The sequence below is a fragment of the Hypomesus nipponensis genome, chromosome 28 (assembly GCF_054491055.1).
Source record: "Hypomesus nipponensis isolate SF chromosome 28, ASM5449105v1, whole genome shotgun sequence".
Classification (NCBI taxonomy): Eukaryota; Metazoa; Chordata; class Actinopteri; order Osmeriformes; family Osmeridae; genus Hypomesus; species Hypomesus nipponensis.
The window spans coordinates 9,023,001-9,045,591 of NC_140388.1; the positions used below are offsets into that span (position 1 = coordinate 9,023,001).

Consider the following 22,591-nt stretch of genomic DNA (forward strand, 5'->3'; position numbering starts at 1 on the left):
GTATGACCCAGTGGAGCCTAAGCCAACCAGCGATGACGCCAAACCAGAGCTATGGTGAGGAGGAGTCCTTGAGAGTTGGAGGGTAAGAGAGAGAGAGAGAGATACAGAGAGAGGGAGGGAGGGAAGGAAGGAGGGAACAGTAGAACGATCGAAAGGAGACGGAAGAGGAGAGGGAGCGAGCGGCAGCAGAGGGGACGGGCCGGCGGAGTTGTCTGGTCTTCGGCGTCAAAATAACAACGGGGCAGTTTTCCCCGCTTGTCTCTCGTAGCCTCGTCTGTCCGACGCCCGGGCTGCAACTCGCTCTCGCTTCCCTCTTCCCTCTTCCTCCTTTTGCTGCGGAACGGAGCCACCTGAAAGCGACGCGCAGACTCGCGTTTCTGGTCGAATGGGTTCCGTCTCTCTTTCTCAACACTTCCTGGTTATCTTTCACCCTCCTCCTCTCCTCCACAGTCCTCTCTCTCTCTGTGTGTCGTCTCGACGGCTTCCCTCCTCATCCCTCGCGCCGCCAAACGGTCGTCCGCCGCTCGTCGCGCCGTACCACAGCCTGGTCCTCATCTCCCTCCTCCGCCGTCGCAAAAAGCGTCTCTCTCTCCTTCGCGTTTCCGGAATGTTCTCGTCCTTGTCCAGCGGATGCTTTGGGGAAACGATAGGCCACGGATGAGGACCAAGCGTAAACGGCCGGTCGTAGCCAAACAGTTTGGCACCTTTTTAGAGCCATCTGCAGCCGGTGCCATCGCCCTCCTTGGTTGCCTACGAACCCTCCCCCCTGCTTATTATCGGGTTTGCTTGTCCTCCTGTTCCTTCCTGGGACGAGCTGGCAGGTGGAAGGAGAGGCTCACTGGAGGGAGAGAGAGAGAGAGAGAACAAACATTCAGTAAAACGTTTTAAGACGACAGAACATCTAAATAAATTGTCAGGGGTTTCCAGATGGCCACGGATTACAATGGAGTCAGGCGCTCCGAAAAGAGCCGCAAACCGCAAGGAGCACAGCCACCAGATCTCCGACCGCTTCTGCGAACGTTTTGACGTTGTTCTTCTTTTCCCCCCCATTTCATTTTCCTGTTGATTTGGTAGCGGGCGAGGTTGCGATCGCACGGCGGCTTCAGCCGCCTTTAGCCCTTCCAACCGGCTCTGCTCTTGGTTATTCCGATGGCTAGCTTTAAGCAGGCAGACTAAACGTGTCACATGACGCCGAACATGATCTGATATGTTCAAAGTGTCAGGATTTAGGACTGTTTGTGTTATAGAGAGGGCGTTCTGTTCAATGGTTACAGCTCTTCTGCAATGTGCTGTTTCCAAGGCTGCTGCTAGCGTCCATCCCACCAGCTCTCTCCCCCCCGCCCCTCTCTCTTTCTCCCCCCTCTTTCTCTCTCCCTCCAACCATTTCCTTACCTCTCTCTTTCTTTCTCTCTTTCCTTTTCTCTCCTTTTCCCCCTTCTCTCTATCTCCGTCTCCCTGCTTCTCTCTCTCTTCCTCTCGCTCTCCTTCTGTCCCTATCTCTCTCTCCCTCCCGTGCGCGCTCTCGCTCTCCGCTCAACACGCGCTCCTCCATTCCATCGTACGTGCCCAGTGTGGCTCAGATAATGGCCTCTCACTCTGCACACACAGAGAGGAGAGGGGGAGGAGAGGGAGGGGGGAGGCTGAGCGAGAGGGAGGGGGAGCAGAGGGTGAGCACGAGAGCAAGAGAGAGAGAGAGGGAGAGAGAGAGAGGGAGGGAGGAAGGAGGGGGCTGCGCGGGGAAGCAGACTGCGAGCACCAGAGAAAGAAAGGGGATATTGAAAAGGGAAGGGAGGAGCAGAGGGAGATAATGAGAGCGGAAAAAGGGAAGCAAACGCAGAGCGACGAGCGTAAGAAGAGACGGAGGGCGAGCGTGCGTCGGGGGAGGCGTGCGTAAGTGTGTGTGTGCGTGCGTGCGCGCGTGTCGTCGCTTGTGTGCCGCACTGAAGGTGGGGGGAGAAAAAAAAGCCTCCAACCAGATAGCGTCGGCTTCTCTCTCTCGCTAGCTTCCTTTAGCTCCGCCAGCCTGGGACTGTGGCTCATGCCCCTCTGCACCTCCTCTCCCCGCCGCGCCGTCTCCAGTCGCCCTGTCAGGACGCCTCGACTTGCGTAAGTAGCCGGGGCGCCGCGCTCCTTTGCCGGGGGGCTCCGTTGTCACGGCGTCTCCTTCACGTTTCCTCGCATTGAGAGCCGAGAGCAAAGGAACGATAGGGAAAGGGGGGGGGGGGGGTAGGAGGGGGTGGGGGGTGGAGGGGGGTGAGGACAAGGAGAGAAAAGGAGGGGGGGTTATGTTCAGCTGTCTACTCTCAGGCTCTACCCCCCCACCCCCCTTCCCCTCCCTTGCCAGTCCCTTCCCTCGCTTCCCCTGCTTTTGTGCTGTCAACCTTGAGGGGGGCATCTGTTTTGCACTGGTGGATTGTTGTAAGGCGGGCAGGCAAACGTGCAGTTTAAAAGGCCCCTTCTCTCTTTCTCTTTCAGTCTCTCTCTCAGTCTCTCTCTCTCTGTACTACTGCGTCTAACAGGTTAGACAGTGCCCTCAGGTTGGGTGTGTTGATGTTTTGGAAGCACTACCGTGCAGTGTGTGCAGTGTGTGTGTGTGTGTAAGAGGGCGTGTGTCCTGGCAAGAGAGCAGGTCTCTGTCTGGCACGCTGTAAATAGTTGTTGGAGCACGTGGTGTGTGCTGTCAGCAGTGCTGGAGACTGCCTAGGTGCCCGCAGGTGTGAGAATAGCGCATAAGGAGAGAGAGAGCTAGAGAGAGAAAGAGAGAGAAAGAGAGAGAGAGAGAGAGAGAAAGAGAGAGAGAGAGAGAGCTAGAGAGAAAGAGAGAGAGAGATAGTATTCTGTCAAGTGTAATATAATAAGCACTGCATACCGGTTCCAAGAGTTATTAGCGCGCGGTGTGATTGTGTTTGTAAAGTACAGTTGCTTGTGTTGCTGTTGTGCCACAGTTTGAAGCTTGGTCTTAAAGGGTTACTGTGTTTATGTCAGTGCGAATGTGTGTGTGTGAAAGAGAGAGACACACACAGAGAGAGAGAGAAAAGAGGAAAAGAGAGCCGTCAAAAACACGAGTGTTTGCGGCCACGCTGTTTGAACACCGCATTCATAACTGCTTAACCTAACTCTCCTCCCCCCCTCCCCCTCTCTCCCCCAACTGGTCTGTGATAGAGCATGTTTTGCCTCTCACATATCGCAAGCCGGCTGTCCAACAGCCACCCCCCACCCCTTGCCCCCCCCCCACCCCCCTCCCTTCCTAAGCAACCTGTCCAATGATTAAATAGTTCCGAAAGGCTCATTTCCATATATTCAAAGTATGGGGAAGCTGAATGCCTGCCACTATGAAGCCATGGTGGAGCAGCAAGCTAGGACCCTAGTCTTTTATGACTGTAGTGTACAGGTCAACTACCCTGCTGGCTCTGTCTGTGCGCATGTCATTCTATAAGGTTTGTAGGTGCATTGTTCCTGTACTACATGTACGTAGCTGCTCTCTTTGTCAATATTGTCTCTCCGCTCCTGCCTTTACCCTCATTTACTCTCATTGCCTGTGTGTGTGTGTGTGTGTGTGTGTGTGTGTGTGTGTGTCCTTAAAAAGGCAACAGTTGCTGTCACAGTCAAATACTTCCTCAGTTGGGCTAGGCGGTCTCTTTACCACTATGTGCCCCAGAGTCATTAAGACAGTGCCCTGTTTAAAAAGGCTGTGTTGTTGCCTGGGTTCCTGTGAAGCCAGGCCTGCAGTGGTAGGAGTGTCCGCAGCTTGTTATGCCGTGTGTATGGCCCAGCGTGTTCATCAGGAGGTTATCTGTGTTCAGCACACATCCTCAAACAGCAGCCAGCAGCGTCAGCGCGCAGCCTTACCATCCGCAAACAAAGAAATGCAAAGCTTCCACCTGATGTAAAAATGCTGGTTGGTCATGGTGACATTTGAATAGCACTATACTGTCTGTATCGAGTCCAGTATATTTAGAAGACTGCGCTGGCATCCCCTAACCATAACGCTAATCAAAACCCCAAACTATAACCCCCATCATGAACTCAGATGGACAAGACTCATATTACCATTGTAACCTACTATATTACTGTATAGAACTAAAGTATACTACTGTTGTATCTGACCCAGTTGATAAACCATGGCTGGTGTGCCTGTCAGGGTTGAGAGTTTGTCTTTCATATTGCTAATGGAAGTATTGAACTGGAACATAGTAGTATTGAACTGCAAGTAACATATCTGAACCAGTAGTCATGTGTTGTCAAGGTGATGCTAAACCCATTAGTATTGGTCAACTGACTGATTTGCAATAGTGTGTTGAATGATGTCACAAGGCCTGTTACTTCAACACTGGCTCTTTGTGAAAACTGTCTATTGAAGCAACAGTTAATTCAGTTCCTTATCCTAACTGACCTGCTTGTGTGTGTGTGAATGTGTGTGGAGAGAGATTGGAAAAGAGACTAAATCAGACTAAGGGAATTCATTTCATTCATGTCAGCCTCACAGTTGATACGTAATGTTTGTGGAGTGCAGTTTTTATTGAGAACCTTTATTTCTACAGTGTTTGGTTGCTAATGACATCTCTAACCTTGGCCCTCTCTCTCTCTCCATCTCATTCTTCCCCATCACTTTCTCTCCTTCTCTTTCAGACTGTTTTCGACACGGTTCCAGTGGATGGCCCCAGAAGAGGAGGCCAGATGGAAATCAGGTCACATGACCGCCTCGAGGAGGTGGCACTGAGCCTGGAAGCGACCGATGGACCAAGGCGGTACCCCGGTGAACAGGAGGGTGCCCTGGAGGGCGGAGGAGGAGGGGCAGCCCTGGAACACCAGGAGCCTGCGAGGAGCGTAACCCCGGGACAGGGCTGGGCGTCTGGGCACGGCAAGGCCAGCGACCCCCAGCAGCAGCTTCCCTGCCGGGTCGACGGCGAGCGAGGAGCCCCTGGCGACCACCAGGCTGATATGGAGGACGCCCATAACCTGGTGGCCTTCTCCGCCAGTGCGGGTTCCCTACCTCCATCCTCCTCCTCGGAGCTACAGCCACACACCGTCCAGCTGTACGAGAAGTTCAGTCAGGAGAAGGACGCAGGCGTGGCGGGGGGACGGACACCTGGGGGGACCGCGGAGGACCTCAGCACCCTGCAGACAGCCCTGAGCCAGGCCAGGCACGGACACAAGCCCCCCAATTGTGACTGTGAGGGGCCGGACTGTCCAGACTACCTGGAGTGGCTGGAGAAGAGGATCCTGCTGTCCGGCCGGGACGGGAAAGGCCCTTGCCAAATGACCGACGCCCCCCACCAGATGCATTCCCAGAAGCCCCACAATCAAGCGCACCCCCACAACCAGGCTCACCTCCACAACCAAGCGCAACCCCAGGTGAACGGGAGTAACCCCCCGTCTGGTTCCCATCAGCAGGCCCCCGGCAGCCTGCACCCCGCCCCCCGCCCAGGCCCCCGCCCTCCCCCCATCCCCTGCTCCCCCCAGGTCCTCTCCATTGCCAAGGAGAAGAATGTCAGCTTGCAGACGGCCATCGCCATCGAAGCTCTGACCCAGCTGTCCGCCACCGGCCCCCAGGCCTCGGTGCCCACCGCCCAGTCCACCCACCCCCACCACGGGAGCTACCCCCACCACGGCAGCCACCTTCCCCCCTCCTCATCGCGCTCACAATCCGTCCCTCCAGGCCTGCAGCCCAGCCAGCAGGCCTGGGAGCAGCACCGGCCCCAGTCTCAGGGCCAGCCCCCCCACGCCTCCACCCTCCTGCCCTCCACCTCTCCGTACCCGGTACCAGGGCACCCCGCCAGCCCTCACCTCCCCGGCCAGCAGTGGCTTCTTCAGGGCCCGGAGCAGAGGAGCCAGTGGGCCATGATGGCCTCGGAATCCCAGCCCCGCTTCCCCGGTGCCATGGACCCCATGTCGGAGCTCAAGCAGCTGCTGGGAGACACGAGCGGGAAGTTTCCCGCCTCCTTCCGGCTGCCCGGCCCCCACCAACACGGTCCAATCCCGTGCCAGGACAGGGTGAAGCAGGAAGTGGACCTCGGGGACTACCCCGGCTCCGCCTCCATGAGCCGCTACGGCCTCCCCAACGGGCAGCAGCAGTACCCCGGCCCGCCTCTCTCCCCCGGCAGCGCTGCCATCCGCTTCTCCACCCAGGCCGCCCTACAGCAGCACCTCCACCACAAGAGGAATCTCTTCCAGGGCCCGGGGCTCCCAGCCCAGCGGGGGCCCCAGGCCTGTCAGAGCCTGCGGAAGTGGTGGCCCCAGACCCCAGGGCTGGAGGGGCCCCTCATGCCCCCTGTAGCCATCAAGCAGGAAGCCAAGGAACCCAAGAGAAGGAAGAGTAGCCAGGCGTCTCCCCTGGTCAAGCAGGCTGGAGGGGGCCAGGCTGGCACCCCTGTCCCCAAGCCCAAGCCCATCGTCATCAAAAAGACCAAGCAGAAGGCCTCGCTGCCCACCTTTCTGCCTGCCAGTCAGATATCCATACAGAAACCGTCACCCCTCACCGCGGCCCAGGTCCTGGCCAGCCCAGACCCAGGTCATCTACCTTCTCTCTCCCTTAATATCCCCCCTCAGACAGTCCCAGGCCTCCCCGCCCAATCTCAGGTATCCATCCTCCACCCCTCGGTCCCCCCCCTGACTGCTGCTCCCGCTGCCATGTCTGCAACCCCTCTGGCCATCCCAGCCATCCCCCCTCCGCCCCAGTTTCTGCGTACCGAGACCCAGGCTAGCACAGAGGGAGATGCCCCCACCGGCACCCCCACCACGACACCTCAGACCTCCATACCTCCGTCCGCCACCTCGCAGATACCGGGCCTCTCTTCCCTGGACCCCAAGTTCGAGGAGTTGATCCGCCAGTTCGAAGCCGAATTCGGGGACGAGACCCCCGCGTCAGAACCTTGCCCTACTCTGAGCCACCCCCCGGGGCAGAGCCCTCCGTCGGCCCAGCCGGGAGTGAGTCTGCAGTCCCGGCCTGGTGCTCACGCCAACTCAGGACCCGACAGGCCGGCGTCCCCACCCAGCGCCCAGCCTGCACCCCCTCCCCCTCCCCCTCCTCCTCCTCTAGCAGGGCAGGAGATGGAGGTGGACCAGAAACCGAACGAGTCAGGGGCTCAAAGTGAAGCATCGCATCCCGGCACCACCGAGAGCCCCTCGGACGAGCTGCGCGAGGGGACCCATCCCCTCGCCCTGCGCCAGGAGGCCCACGCGGAGCAGCACCCGGTAAAAGAGGAGCCCTTCACCGTCCCCCTCTCCCCGTTCCCCAAACGCATGAAGATCGAGGGATCGGGAGGAGTGACTGTGCTCTCCACCACCTGCTACTCCGAGGAGGACACGCCCACCAAGGAGGACTTCCCCTGCAGCCCCTCCCTCCGAGGCTTCCTCGAGTCCCCGATGAGGTACCTGGACACCCCCACCAAGAGCCTGCTGGACACCCCCGCCAAGGACGCCCAGGCAGAGTTCCCCATCTGCGACTGCGTCGGTGAGTTCAGTCCGTGTGCTCTTGTGTACTTGTGTGTGTGTGTGTGTGTGTGTGTTTGAGCTACCCTGGGACATTAATAACAGGCTTTCATTACTTTCCTTAGAGCAGAGCATTCTGCTAGGTCCTTAGTAACATCCCAAGGACATGGCTCCCTCATGAATACTTCAGAACATCAGTAATACCACATTACCCATGTAGGACATGCTTTGGCAGTGAGGGTGGTTGGGGGGTGGGGGTGGTTGGGGGTGTGGGGTGGGGGTGGTTGGGTAGCTACATCAGGTGGTGGAATCCCTTCTGCTCCAGCACCTCTCTCTGGACAGCAGGCGAGTGTGTCTGAGAATGTGCATGTTGCCCAGGGAGGGAGGGCTGTCTGTGAGTGTGTGTGTGTGTGTGTGTGTGTGTTTGGGGGTGTCCAGTACAGTCAGCTACAGTGCAAGGCTCTGAGAGAGGCCAGAGGAACAATGGAGCAACACAACAGCAGAGGGAGACCATTGTGCTGTGTGGGTCTGGTAGAAAGAGAGAGGGAGAGAGACAAGGAGACAGAGAAAGGAGAGGACTTAGAAAGAGGGAGAAAGGGGAAAAGGAAGAGGAGGAGGGGGAATGGCAGAGGGATAGAAGGACAGAGGTAGAGAGGCAGGAGAGGGTTAGGGGTAGTCAGACACAGCTAAGCAAGCCAACAGCCTGGTTGGTCCACTGCTGACTGAGCTAGCACAAAGGGGGCAGGAGCCACACATAGGAAATTCTTTGTATACTAGTGTATACCAAACACTCTTTCAGCCTGCAGCTGTTATGGGAAATTAGCATGCACATTTTAGCACACTCCACCAAGTTAGCAATTATGGTTTAGTGCACCCCACCAAAGTTCGAAAACATGGTTTCGTAGGCTTCACATAGATAACGTCATTTCCCAAAACACAGATCCCCCCCCCCCCCCCCGCCCCAAAGAAAAACAACAACAACATTGTAAAGCTCCTTACAGCTCTCTGTTCTTGCTAGTGAAAAGCTAATGCTAGTTCTTGCTAATTGAAAAGGTTTGTGTACTGGCCAGGGCTACTCCATAGTCATGCTGTCCCCAGAGGCGGGTGAGGGAGAGCAGCTGGAGGGAACACTAGCTGGCTCTGTTGCTGTGCCCGTCGCTAACCCTAAGCCTGACAACAGGTCCCCGAGCAAAGCTCACGCAATCCCAATGTCAACATTACAGTAGAACCTGTTCCTCTCTATCACACACACACACACACAGAGACACGTGCACAAACTCAAACATGCACTCACACACACACACACGCTTACTCAAAGTTAGAGTACCTCCTATTTTCACTCACAGAACTATTTTCACATGATAGTCTGTTTAGGCTCCGCCCATGTAGCATACTTCCTCTGACCACACCTTGGTTCCTCTGCGCTGTCGGGGGAATGCGACCTCAGATTGCCTCACTGGCAGACGTGCGCACAGACACACACACACACACACACACACACACACACACACACGCCCTCTCCACATTCTGACTCATTCACTCCCTCCAACAGCTCTGCTGTGCATAATGTCCCCAGCTACTACTCCTACCATGGCTCCAGCTGCTGCACAGGGGAGAGAGGGTTAGCGTGTGAATTAGCGTGTGTGTACTTGTGTGTACTTGTGTGTGTGTGTGGCCAACCTTATTTGAGTTCCTGTTTTCCTGGCTGTATTGTTTGTAATTTCACATTCTGTCTGAGCTTCCCCGGCACGCTAGGACTTTAGATGTACATGGAGTCTATGTTCTAATCTTTCTTTGCTTCTCTATTTGTCTGATTCTCTCTCCCTATCTCTGTTAACTTCTACATTTCTGTCTTTCTATGTATGTCTCTCTCTCTCTCTATCTCCCTGTTTTGATCTCTCTATTTCTGTCTATCTACATGTCTATTTCTCTCTTTCTTTCTGTCTCTCTCTCTATCTTTCTCTCCCTCAACCTCCCAGAGCAAATCCTGGAGAAAGATGAAGGGCCGTACTATAATCACCTTGGCTCAGGGCCAACTGTGGCCTCCATCAGAGAACTGATGGAGAACAGGTGAGATTCCTCTTCCCCCTCTCCCCCCTCTCCATTCCTCCACTGCTCTGCCCTCCTCTCCTCTCACGTCCTCTTCACACACACAAACAGTGGTGTAATTGTATGTTCCCGAGCATACAAGATTGAAGACCTACCCTCTGATTCTCTTTCTCCCCCTCTCACATTGTCTCTCTCTCTGTCTCTCTCTCTGTCTCTCTCTCTGTCTCTCTCTCTGTCTCTCTCTCTGTCTCTCTCTCTGTCTCTTTCTCCCCCCTCTCACATTGTCTCTCTCTCTGTCTCTTTCTCCCCCCTCTCACATTGTCTCTCTCTCTGTCTCTTTCTCCCCCTCTCACATTGTCTCTCTCTCTGTCTCTTTCTCCCCCCTCTCACATTGTCTCTCTCTCTGTCTCTTTCTCCCCCCTCTCACATTGTCTCTCTCTCTGTCTCTCTCTCTGTCTCTCTCTCTGTCTCTCTCTCTGTCTCTCTCTCTGTCTCTCTCTCTGTCTCTCTCTCTGTCTCTCTCTCTGTCTCTCTCTCTGTCTCTTTCTCCCCCCTCTCACATTGTCTCTCTCTCTGTCTCTTTCTCCCCCCTCTCACATTGTCTCTCTCTCTGTCTCTTTCTCCCCCCTCTCACATTGTCTCTCTCTCTGTCTCTTTCTCCCCCCTCTCACATTGTCTCTCTCTCTGTCTCTTTCTCCCCCCTCTCACATTGTCTCTCTCTCTGTCTCTTTCTCCCCTCTCTCTCTGTGTCTCTCTCTCTCTGTGTCTCTCTCTCTCTGTGTCTCTCTCTCTCTGTGTCTCTCTCTCTCTGTGTCTCTCTCTCTCTGTGTCTCTCTCTCTCTGTGTCTCTCTCTCTCTGTGTCTCTCTCTCTCTGTGTCTCTCTCTCTCTGTGTCTCTCTCTTTCTCCCTCTCTCTCTGTGTCTCTCTCTCTCTGTGTCTCTCTCTCTCTTTCTCCCCTCTCTCTCTGTGTCTCTCTCTCTCTGTGTCTCTCTCTCTCTCTGTGTCTCTCTCTCTCTCTGTGTCTCTCTCTCTCTCTGTGTCTCTCTCTCTCTCTGTGTCTCTCTCTCTCTCTGTGTCTCTCTCTCTCTCTGTGTCTCTCTCTCTCTCTGTGTCTCTCTCTCTCTCTGTGTCTCTCTCTCTCTCTGTGTCTCTCTCTCTCTCTGTGTCTCTCTCTCTCTGTGTCTCTCTGTGTCTCTCTGTGTCTCTGTGTCTCTGTGTCTCTGTGTCTCTGTGTCTCTGTGTCTCTGTGTCTCTGTGTCTCTGTGTCTCTGTGTCTCTGTGTCTCTGTGTCTCTGTGTCTCTGTGTCTCTGTGTCTCTGTGTCTCTGTGTCTCTGTGTCTCTGTGTCTCTGTGTCTCTGTGTCTCTGTGTCTCTGTGTCTCTGTGTCTCTGTGTCTCTGTGTCTCTGTGTCTCTGTGTCTCTGTGTCTCTGTGTCTCTGTGTCTCTGTGTCTCTGTGTCTCTGTGTCTCTGTGTCTCTGTGTCTCTGTGTCTCTGTGTCTCTGTGTCTCTGTGTCTCTGTGTCTCTGTCTCTGTCTCTGTCTCTGTCTCTGTCTCTGTCTCTGTCTCTGTCTCTCTCTCTCTCTCTCTCTCTCTCTCTCTCTCTCTCTCTCTCTCTCTCTCTCTCTCTCTCTCTCTCTCTCTCTCTCTCTCTCTCTCTCTCTCTCTCTCTCTCTCTCTCTCTCTCTCTCTCTCTCTCTCTCTCTCTCTCTCTCTCTCTCTCTCTCTCTCTCTCTCTCTCTCTCTCTCTCTCTCTCCTCTGATTCTGTCCCCGAGGGAATCCCTGACCCAAAATCCAATAGGAGAAACAGGAAGTGTCCGCATCAGCAGATCAGTGAGGGGGAAGACAAGCACAGCGAGACGATAGGGTCAGGGAGATCCAGAGAGAGCGCAGAGGAGGATAGAAACCTCCTCGAGAAATGAGGGAACTCAATGTGGTGGAGCTGATCACCGTGACAGTAGGAGAGAGTACTTAGAAGGCTCCAAACACTGTCGTTGCCACAGAATCAAGTCAATATCATCCAAGTATATCCCAGTCGCTAGTTCACCATGGCTGTATGAGGATCTGGGGGTCTTGAAAGGGCCAGGATAAGGATTGTAATCTGTGCTGACAAACCCTGACTGTGCACCTTTTCTCCCACTCCATAGTGTCAAACCGAGGGGGGAGAGGGGAGACCATAGCTTGGTCTGTTTCTATAGGAAGGTGACTCGGCCCTCCCCTGAGACCCCTGTCAGTTGAGGTGGAAGGGTCCAGGGTCGGGGGCTGCAGGGTCGGAGGCTGCAGGGTCGGGGGCTGGGGGTCTCTTTGTTTGTTTGAAGGGTGACGTAAGAACTAAAGCCCTCCATAGTGTCTGGGTGAACCCTGACCCACCTTTGACCCCTCGGTGTGCAGCCCCTGTGGAGAGCGGGCTCCCGGTGGGGGTGAGGGCTGGCCCCTATTCAGGAGAGGCCACATGTGTTCAGCATGCTGGACAGGACTGAGCGGGCCTGACATGATCGCATTGACAGCGAGGGTCGAGGAGGGTGAGAGGATGGGCTGGGAGTGAGCAATCCTCCAATCGATGCTGAGCTTCACACACACGCGCGCGAGCACAATAAAACACGTGTTCACATGCGTGCATAAGACAGCAGAAGTTTACACACGCACACACACACGCACAAGAAAAGACATTCACACACACACTTAAAAACGAGACAATGTCTTCCTCCATAACACATACAGATCATGTTATCTAAAAGAATCTTCCAGTGTATTAAGCTTGCTACCCCTATCTCTGCAAAGCTTCGCAGAGGAGTGAGAACACTCATTTTGGCTTGCACTGGTGTCAAACACAGAGGTGTCAAACACAGTGGTGTAGAACGCAGGCCCAAATTCCCATCTCAAATGGAAAATAACATAACAGTTTATAAAAATGACTGAGATCTTGTGCGGCACCAACCCATAATGAATGTTTCCCACTCTGTGTCTGTATAGGTATGGAGAGAAAGGACCTGCCATCCGTATTGAGAAGGTGCTCTACACGGGCCGAGAGGGCAAGAGCTCTCAGGGGTGTCCCATCGCCAAATGGGTGAGTACTACCCCGTCAATATACACCACCAACACTGCACACGAAGTAGACCCAGAAGTCTACGAAGAGCCATTTACCATGACGCAATAAAGCCCTGCAACTGCTTTTTCATCAGTCTTGCATCATCCTTTTTTTAACATTCCGTCCGAATCCAATGATAAGAGAAATGCAAGCGAAAAGTATGCAATCATGTAGTCAAAGAGAATGCGTTCTACTCTTATTGAATGAAGGGGAGTTTTTGGAACAGCGTGAAGGTTGAGACAATCCATTCAGACACTGTTGAAGAGGTGTGACTGGGCCTTTGTGTCACCTGACAACCCTGACAGCCAATCAGAGCCAGATCTACGAAGAGTGTGTGTGTGTAATGAGGTGTCACACGGAGACACCTTGCAGACGGTCTCACCCCCCACACTGTAAAGCAGCAGGGGGCCTCACTACTAGCCGTCTGCTAGCCCACCCCCCACCCCCACCTCTCATACCCTGCTAATGGCTTCATGGATTTAAAGCAGCCTCTGATGGAGGGGCCATTAGTGGCACACAGAAATGTGTGGGTGGGTGGGTGTGTATCTTACGGGAAGGAGAAAAATAAATGGATGCTGTTTAAAAATGTTTTCTCCATCTTTCTTTTACCTTCTCTTCTTCCACCCCCCCCCCTCTCTCTCTCTCTCCTACCCTTTCGCTCTTCCTTTCTGTCTCTCTCTCTCCCTTCTCCCCCCTCTCTCTCTCCCTCTCTCCCTCTCTCTCTCTCTCTCTCCAGGTGATCCGTCGCAGCGGCCTCACAGAGAAGCTGCTGTGTCTGGTGCGTCACCGGGCAGGTCACCACTGTGCCAACGCCGTCATCGTCATCCTCATCATGGCGTGGGAGGGCGTGCCCCAGGCGCTGGGCGACAAGCTGTACCGCGAGCTCTCCGAGACCCTCACCAAGTACGGCAACCCCACCAGCCGGCGCTGCGGCCTGAACGACGAGTAAGTGACGGCTGTGCCCGGAGACAACATACCCTCCGACTCCTCCACAGACCCCTGTGCTAGGCAGGGGTGTCCACAAACTCACGCCTGAACGTGAGATGCAGGTGGCCAACTTGGTCTAGTAATTACAGGTCCGCGGAAGTCAAGCCAGGATTTAATGTATATTGACAGGCTTGTGCTCGCTGTCTCCCCCTGCAGTCGTACGTGTGCATGCCAAGGCAAGGACCCGGACACCTGTGGAGCCTCCTTCTCCTTCGGCTGCTCCTGGAGCATGTACTTCAACGGCTGCAAATACGCTCGCAGTAAAATACCACGCAAGTTCAGACTGCAGGGAGACCGGCCAGAACAGGTATGGCCTGGGAGAGAGATACCAGCGTCGCACACCTGCTTGTTACCACGCCGACCCTGTCGTGCAGTGTTCTTTGGTGTCGTGCAGTGTTCTTTGGTGTCGTGCGGTGTTCCGACCAGCCTGTTGGCTTGCGTTTCAGGAGGACAAACTCAGGGATAACTTCCAGGAACTAGCGACAAAGGTGGCCCCCTTGTACAAGCAGCTAGCCCCAAAGGCCTACAGCAACCAGGTAGGCATTTACACTGCACGCACGCACGCACACACACAGTGTTGTTTAGACAGCAGGAGTTACTCACTAGCCAGTCCACATCCAGTAACCCTGTCCTCCCTTCCTGCTCACGTTACCAGGGGTGAGGTGACAGACTAGCCATGTGTGTGTGGCTGGGAGGGCCGGGGAGAGCTCTCTGTCGGTCTTTCCCTGTGAATAACGGCCTCTCGTCCCACCCAGTTGCCGTGGGGCAGCCGTTAGAGCCCCCCCGGGGGGGAGGTCCGAGGGAGTGTGTGAGCGTGTGCTGGAGCGTGGAGCGCTGTGTGACCTGTGTCCTGTCCCTCAGTGTCAGAACGAGGAGACGGCCACAGACTGCAGACTGGGCCTGGAGGAGGGGAGGCCCTTCTCAGGGGTCACGGCCTGCATGGACTTCTGCGCCCACGCCCACAAGGACCAGCACAACCTCTACAACGGCTGCACGGTGGTGGGTCTCTCGTCCGTCCTTGCCCCCATTGGATGGGTGCTTCCTCCTCCTCCTCTTCCTCCTCCTTCTCTCTGTCTCTCTCACTCTCTTTCTTTCGACAGCTCGCTTTTCCTCTCACTTTCTTTCTCTCCGTGTCTCTCTACTCCTCTTCCCTGTCGCACTCTTTCTTACCATCGCTCTCTCTCACCTTCTCGCGCTTTCTTTTCCCATCAGTCTGTCGACATATCGTTTTTTTTATTCATTTGTATTTTAACCCTTTACTGTGAACGTTGTCATTTCTCTTACACTCGTTCCGTGTGGATGCCAGATAGTTTTGTTTAAAAAGCAAACCAACAGTCGACCACGTGGCAAGACACCACGTTACCCCGGCACCAGTGTGACCATGTGACCTCCCCCCCCCCCATCCAGGTGTGTACTCTGACCAAGGAGGACAACCGCAAGGTGGGAGAGCTCCCCGAGGACGAGCAGCTCCACGTCCTGCCCCTCTACAAGGTGTCCAACACCGACGAGTTCGGCAGCGAGGAGAACCAGCGGCTCAAGATGCGGACGGGCGCCATCCAGATGCTGAACGCCTTTCGGCGCGAGGTGCGGAAGCTTCCGGAGCGTGCCAAGTCGTGCCGTCAGCGGCGGCTGGAGGCCAAGGCCAAGGCATCGGAGAAGAAGAAGGGCAAGCTGCAGGGCGGGGACACGCCCGGCAAGACTGATGTTGTCAGAGCCGAGGTCACACTTACTGGCGCCCCTCAAACACCGCTAGGCAATAAAGGTGAGACACATTTACATTTATTCATTTAGCAGACGCTTTCATCCAAAGCGACTTCCAAGAGAGAGCTTTACAAAGTGCATAGGTCACTGATAATAACAGCAAGATAACCCCATAGCATTGCGGGTAGCCAAAAACAAGAAGTACATATTGTGAACAACCAAAAAATAAGTGCTAAAGGGAAGAAACCATAAGAGCATGTAGTTAAGCAAGTTACAATTAAACAACATGAATCTTTAAGTGCAAGTGTACCTGTAGGAAAGCAATAAAAATAGGATTAACTAAAATAGAACAACAGTTTAAATCAGCTACCACTAACCAACAAGAGCAACAGTCTAAGCAAGTCATTCAGATCCTTGAGGAAACTAGCATTGGGTTCAGCAAACCATTCCTAAGTACCGTTGTACTCCCGAAACAAGTATGTCTTGAGCCTTCTCTTGAAGGTGGAGAGACAGTCACATGAACTCTATTCCTGAGACATTGTAGTCATTGATAGTAGTATGATTGTAGTAAGATATTGTACATTATATTTATACTTTATATTTATTTTATTTACATATCTGTACCTTACCACTAGTTAGTATTAGTTCATTAGACTTACAAAACCTACACCTAAACCTACACCACTTATTTAAGATTTACTCCTATGTAAGTTGAATGTATGCACCTTCCAAAGTAAATTCCTTGTCTGTGCAAACGTTCATGGCGATTAAAACCCTTTCTGATACTGATGATGATTTCCTGACTCAACTGCATGTACTACCCAGCTCAAGGCACCCCTGCAAAAGTTCAGAATGAAAACCGACAATGCTGACATTGACTGTTTCCTCTCCACAGCGATCCCTAAACAGGAAGTGAAGCCCACGATCAAGAAGGAAGCGTTCATTAAGAAGGAGCCCTTCAACGGAGCCCTCCCTGAAGGTTACCCCGGCCAGGGGCCAGAGCCCTACGGGGTCTACCCCCACCCTGCTCACCCAGCCTACTACACTAGGGGGGGCCTTCCCCCAGGGGGCCCGCACCCAGCTCCAGGCGCCGTCAACGGCTACCACCCCAATCTACCGGCACTACCCTACGGGTACTTTAACTACCCCCCCAATGCACTTTTCCCCCCGGAGCTCATGGGCTACGACGGCCGCAGCGGCCCCTGGCCCAAAGTGGGGGTCAAGGCCGAGCCCCTGGACCAGAAGCCTGACGTCCAGGGGCTGCAGGCCCGCCTTGCCCACCCCTACCCCAGCCACCCCGAGCAGCACCCCGCCCCCGCCCACCAGAACATCCAATCGCGACCCTCGTCCGTCTCCTCTGAGGCCTCCCACCGAGGCACCCCCGTCATCAAGCCAGAGCCCATGGACGTCCCCGTCTACGAGGGCCCGGGGCCTGGCCGCACCGCCACGCCCAGCTCCACGCCGCAGCCAGACGGCTGGCCCGCCCACAAGCCCAACGGCGGCATCCTGCCCGGCAGCTGGGAGGGGAGCGGCCAGCTGGCCGCCGGCGCGGCCAACCACGCCTTCACTCAAGACCGACAGCAGCCCTCGCCCTACCTCCAGCATCAGCAGTGGAACTCCTACCCGGGCCCCAACACCCCCATGGCCTCTCCCGCCCCCTCTCCCTCCCCAGCCATGAAGGCAGCCCCCTCCCCGGCCTCGTCACCACACCCAGGCACCCCCCGTCACTGGGACAGCCCCGCCCCCAGCCCTCAGCCCAAAGCCTGGCCCCCCGCAGCCTACAGCCCTGCTCTAAAGCACGGCCAGCCGGCCGGAGCCTTCCCCGACAAGATGTGGTCGAAGGCAGGCGAGAGCCGGAGCTCCACCCCCCTGGGGGTGCAGGAGAAGGCGTGGAGGTCGTGCGGGGGCTCGGTGGCCGGCAGCACGCCGTCCCCCGCCCCCGAGGGCCGCCTGTTCCCGGACGCCCTGCAGCAGACGGCTGACGGCTGCTGGGACGCCAACCGCGCCGAGAGCGACGCGGAGAGCGTGCGAGGGCAGGACGACGACGAGGTGTGGTCGGACTCGGAGCACAACTTCCTGGACCCCAACATCGGCGGGGTGGCGGTGGCGCCGGCCCACGGCTCCATCCTGCTGGAGTGCGCCCGCAGGGAGCTGCATGCCACCACGCCCCTCAAGAAGCCCAACCGCTGCCACCCCACGCGCATCTCCCTGGTGTTCTACCAACACAAGAACCTCAACCAGCCCAGCCACGGCCTGGCCCTCTGGGAGGCCAAGATGAAGCTGCTGGCTGAGCGGGCGCGGGAGCGCCAGCAGGAGGCGGCGTTGCTGGGCCTCTCCCAGGAGGAGATCAAGGCCTACGGCAAGAAAAGGAAGTGGGGGGTGACGGGCGGCGTGGGCGCGGGGGCCAGCCCCGGCCAGGCCAAGGACAAGAAAGAGGGGCCGGCGACACGCTCGGCCCCCACCCTCCACACCACCTCCACGGTCACGTCCGCTCCCTACGCCTGCACGCAGCTCACTGGGCCCTACAGTCACTTCGTTTGAGGATGGACACTGAGTCACGGCTGGGGGGGGGGGACCAGGGAGGGGTCTGACGGTCCTCCTGCACCCCCCCCCAGGGCGCTCTCTCAGCCCAGCTCTTTCCTCTCTCTCTCTGCGTGGTCAGGTGGAGGACAGAGGGGGGTTTTCTTGTGTTTTTACCTCATGTCAGGCAGCAGTTTGGAACTGACCCTGGGCAAACTCTGCCTGTGGTGCTTGTCCTCCCCCACTAAAGGGGCGGACTCCATAGCTTCTCCCTCTTTATAGAATTTTAATGATCCTAATTATTGCTATTATTATCAATATTATTATGATTGCTATTGTTACTGTCAATGTTGTTATTACAGGTGTTGTTTATTATTATTATTACGATGAGGAAACCTCTTTCGTTTTTTTACATTGTTGTTTTCATTAATGTTATTATTAATGATGTGATTGTTTATGTTTGTTTTTTAATCGAGAGTCAGGCCGACTCGCTTTTTTTTTTTTTTTTTTTTTTTTACTATGTTTGTGGAAAAGTATGGTTTTACCTTTGTTTTCTTTCTTTTCTTCGACCTTTGTCAATCTTGTTCCCGGTGGTTTTTGGGGGGGGGGGGGGTGGTCTCTCTCTCCACACAGCAAGGCTCCCCCGCTGCCGCGCAACAATCTGACCCACAGTCCTGCTGCTCCAAGCGAGTGCTGTGAAGCGACCAGGCTCTGTCAGGTTGTCGCCACACCACCTCAGACTTACATCTCAAGAGCCTCTCTCTAACTGCTCGCCTTGCTGTGATGAGACAGGCTCCTCCTCCTCCTCCTCCTCCTCGTCCAATCATCAACCCATCCACTGGTGCTTCGCCTCCCCTCCGTCATCTTCCCAGGAGAGTCTCTCCCTTCCTGTCAGTCTTGTGGAGCTTGTTGATGACTAAGGGTACTCGTCACTCGTTGACAGAGAGACCCCCACCAACAGGCACCAAGGAGGGGAGGGGGGGTCCTTATCTTCCCAGGGCTGTCCAGGCAGTTCTCTTGCGAGGAGAACTTCTCCCTGTCGCCTCTAGAGGGCAGTCCTGGTTTCTGTTCAAATGGTGCATAGTACACGACACACATACGCAAACACAGGCACGTTTGTGAGCTCATGTGAACCAGCATGGGGCCCTACCTTTCCTCGCAAGGCCAGAAGGGAACTCAGGTCCCTGGCCACAGGTCAATGTGAACTTCTGGTCCACACTGGTATCGTTGAGGCGCATGGAAGGTGGTGAATGGACAGCTTGTGGTGCTTTGGTGCTTTCGAAACACCTTGGTGCTTTGCCTACACACACACACACACACTAACAAAAAGGTGCGCTGTGCGATTGCGTTCGCGCGGAGCGCTGCGTGTCTGCGTACACTGTGCTACACAGAGCCAGCGACCCCACTGTGGCTCCTCAGCCCACTCAGTCATCACGCTTCCTTTAGTGACCCTCTCAGTGTGGATTTCTCACCCCAAGGGCCAAGCTGATTCCATCCCTCATGTTTTTCTGCACTATTACGCTCGACCTGTCCCCAACACTTGTGGCCTTTATCAGTTCTGGCCAGAAAATACCGCCCGGAAGTACTGCCTGGAAGTCCAGCCAGGAAGTACTGCCTGGAAGTCCACCCAGGAAGTACTGCCTGGAAGTCCACCCAGGAAGTACTGCCTGGAAGTCCAGCCTGGAAGTACTGCCAGGAAGTACTGACTGGAAGTCCAGCCAGGAAGTACTGCCTGGAAGTACAGCGCGGGAGTACTGCCCGGAAGTATCACCCGGAAGTGTCAGAGATGAGAGGAATAACATGCTTTTGTGTGCAGGCTTGAGTTTGAGTCTAGAGGCTGGCTTTAAGCTCGAGGCAGGTTGGAGGCTTGAGGCAGGACTGCATGGTGAGGTCAGAGGGTCAAGGGAGGCCTAGAGGGTAGTTAGTTGGTGCTAAACTGAAGGGTCCGCTGTTGATCCCACCTCTTGGGGCTCCACATTCTCATCCTGTGCACAGTGCGTGTGAGTTTGTGTGGGTGTGAGAGAGAGAGAGCGGGAGAGAGAGACAGAGAGAGCGGGAGTGAGCGAGAGAGCGTGAGTGAGCGAGCGAGAGAGAGAGAGTGCACGAGTGCTGGTGTGTTCAGCATGTGAATGTGTGCACTGCCCATCGGGGGACGTTCAGGGTGTGATGCTGTCGGCTACTCTGTTACTTAACTCTGATGAGCCCTGGTGCTTTCGAGGGTTTCTATACCTCATGTTGTAGAGACACTGGTCCAAGTCACAATACGCTACCCACACGATGGAGACACTGAGCACAGAGGAACGTGCTTTTGTCGGAGATATCTGCATGCTCCACAGTACATACTCATTTGAATCCACTTTTTAATTCTTATTTATTATGATGATAATTGATGATGATTGTCGTTGATGTTTTTGTTTTTTGATAGAGCTAGTACAAATTGTACATAGAGAAGAAAAGATTTTATAAAAGCACTTTTAATCTTGATTTTAATGGGGGGAAAAAAAGAGCCGATTATTGACAACTTGAAGCTTAGTTTTTGTTTTGTTTTTCTTCAGAGAGAGAGAGAAAGGTAAACAAAATGTAAATACTGAAATATTTAGGTAAGATTATTTAACTGGTGAGGAATTATGACTAAATCATGAATGAGTCCAGGAGATACAGTCCAGTTGCTTTGCCAGACAGTGGAAGGACAACACTTGAAACCCATGTGTTCTTGTGTCTGTAAATTTATATTTAAATTTAACTGCTCTCCTTCTTCAATAAGTACTGTATCTCTGTCAGCATATACCTCTGACAGCAGCAAGAAGCCCCCCTGCCCCCCCCTCCCCCAAGCTAGTCACCCAATTAGACAACTGTTAGCAAGCTATTCATGTATGACAATAACAGCCCGCCAGGTTCGGTGTTTTAAAGGGCAATCTTTCACCGAACAACTCGCTCGCTCTGTTGTTTCGCAGAAGCTCTGCATCAACACTCTTATCAGCGAGCCCAGAGGAAAACTTCCCCCAAGGGGCAGTCTGTGGGTTTGGTTTGAAAGCCCGTAGGCATTCAGGAGCATGTGCAGATCATCTGTGCCGTGAAGCCCCGCCCTCCTGGAGCAGAGGTCGTCTGGCAGGGCGGGGCTTCAGAAGGGAGATGGATGCTTGTCAATCTTGTCAGATGTGTTTGACTATCAGGTGAACGGCCACATGTTTTGAGGTGCTTGGTGCTTACTACTGTCAGCTGTTGGATTAACAGTAGGAAAGAACTGTTAACTAAAACAACGACTGAACATGTGTGGTACCAGATAAATATGTATTCCATAGCATTTTAGGGAAAACCCTCAGAAATGACAGTTAGTTAGTTAGCCATTGTCTCTTGGTATGTGTCTTAGACAGTCAGAGACTTGGCTACCAGGACTGGGAATAATGTTCTTTGTTTAAATCCTCATGCTCTGGTTGCAAACGCCCTTTTTATAACAACAATGCATGATCCACATTCCACATAGATCCAGTCATATTTATGATCTGTGTAATAATAGGTGCTGATCATATACTGTAATTAATTGTTTTTAATTTTGTACATTTCTATATGAGTCTGAGGTTACCAGTCCCCCGAAACAGTTCCCCCTGCACACACACTGAGGGGAATTAGGTGCTATGGTGGACTCCCCTCCAGTGTAATGTGGAAAAGTGTGTGTGTGTGTGGGGGGGGGGTAAGGTGCGGTGGCTGATATTTTTCTGAGCTCTTAGAATGTTAAGAGAACTATTCCTCTGAGTAAGACGGTTCTTCCGTCGAGTGGGAAGCGCTCTCTGGTGCTGATCTCGTGGAGAGTGCTATCACCCCCTACCGCTGCCACATGCATCAAGGCTATTCAGCGTTCTAGTTCTAAACTCTCTAGAGAAGCACTCGGAACAGAACTGTTCTACGTCATGACGGTTTATCCTCGCATCTCCAGGTACTTAAAATAAAACAGTTCTCATCTTCATGACGAGTGGAGGTTGATGTGAACCGACTGATGTCGGGTGATTTGGTCCACTGTCACGTACCAGTGAGAAGCTAGTCAAATGCTCTTTGAGAGTGCTGTACACCTCATATAGCAGGAGAAGGATATTAAGATATAACCCTAAGAGCATAGCAATTATCTTCCCTGTGTTTCTCCTTAAGACATATTCCTCTTTCCTTACTTCCTCATACCTTATCGGACACCTAACATCCTCTCTCTCTCTCTGTCACTCACACACACACACACACACACACACACACACACACACTTACGCATGCACACACACACACACAATCTAAATGAATACCCCACTCTCAGCACTGCTGTTTGCCGGTCACTTGATTTTGTCCACTTTCCAAAGTAAGGATCCAAGCTTATACTGCGTTTTTCTCCATACAGGAAGACAGCAAACACAACTGGCAGCTACATTCCTATTTGAGTTGAAGATTGTTTTTGGTTAAATTTTTTCATGTCAAGTATGCAGTATGTAAAAAAAAAAAAGTGTTTTTGTTCAGTCTTTCTCTTTGTAGCTGTATGGTGTATTATGTGAATACATAGTGTGTGTGGTACAATCCACAATATTGTTTTATGTTGCGCGATAATTAATAAAACATGAACATTTAAAATTGTGATGACTGGTTGTTTGAGTTTTGGTTCCCCTGTCTTATCGCTGAACTCAACGCTGCAGTGTGTGGATGCGTACAGATGATCGTACATAGACCCGTACCTCCCCCTGCTCTGACACCTCTGGTCACTTTTTTTAATTACTCTAACACTCAAGCACAAGGTTAGAGGTGTAGCAGAGGATAGAGTACTTGGGTAACACTAGTTAT

The 22,591-nt window shown here is 53.8% G+C and overlaps 1 protein-coding gene across 2 annotated transcripts in view; it reads left to right on the top strand.

Annotated features, from left to right (window-relative positions):
- tet3 (tet methylcytosine dioxygenase 3) overlaps positions 1-22,386 on the top strand; it is a 29,329-nt gene extending 6,943 nt beyond the window's left edge. The window contains exons 1-10 of one of the 2 annotated variants that reach the window (XM_084694639.1): positions 1,749-2,106; positions 4,630-7,453; positions 9,411-9,501; positions 12,454-12,547; positions 13,305-13,513; positions 13,712-13,862; positions 14,002-14,091; positions 14,417-14,554; positions 14,963-15,317; positions 16,152-22,386. In XM_084694639.1, coding sequence (XP_084550765.1) covers positions 4,678-7,453; positions 9,411-9,501; positions 12,454-12,547; positions 13,305-13,513; positions 13,712-13,862; positions 14,002-14,091; positions 14,417-14,554; positions 14,963-15,317; positions 16,152-17,797 — 5,550 coding nt within the window. In that variant the 5' untranslated portion in view covers positions 1,749-2,106; positions 4,630-4,677 and the 3' untranslated portion in view covers positions 17,798-22,386. Of the gene's footprint in view, positions 1-1,748; positions 2,107-4,629; positions 7,454-9,410; positions 9,502-12,453; positions 12,548-13,304; positions 13,514-13,711; positions 13,863-14,001; positions 14,092-14,416; positions 14,555-14,962; positions 15,318-16,151 lie in introns of those variants that run through there. The other variant, XM_084694638.1, reaches the window with a different exon arrangement.
- Positions 22,387-22,591: the final 205 nt, after the last annotated feature.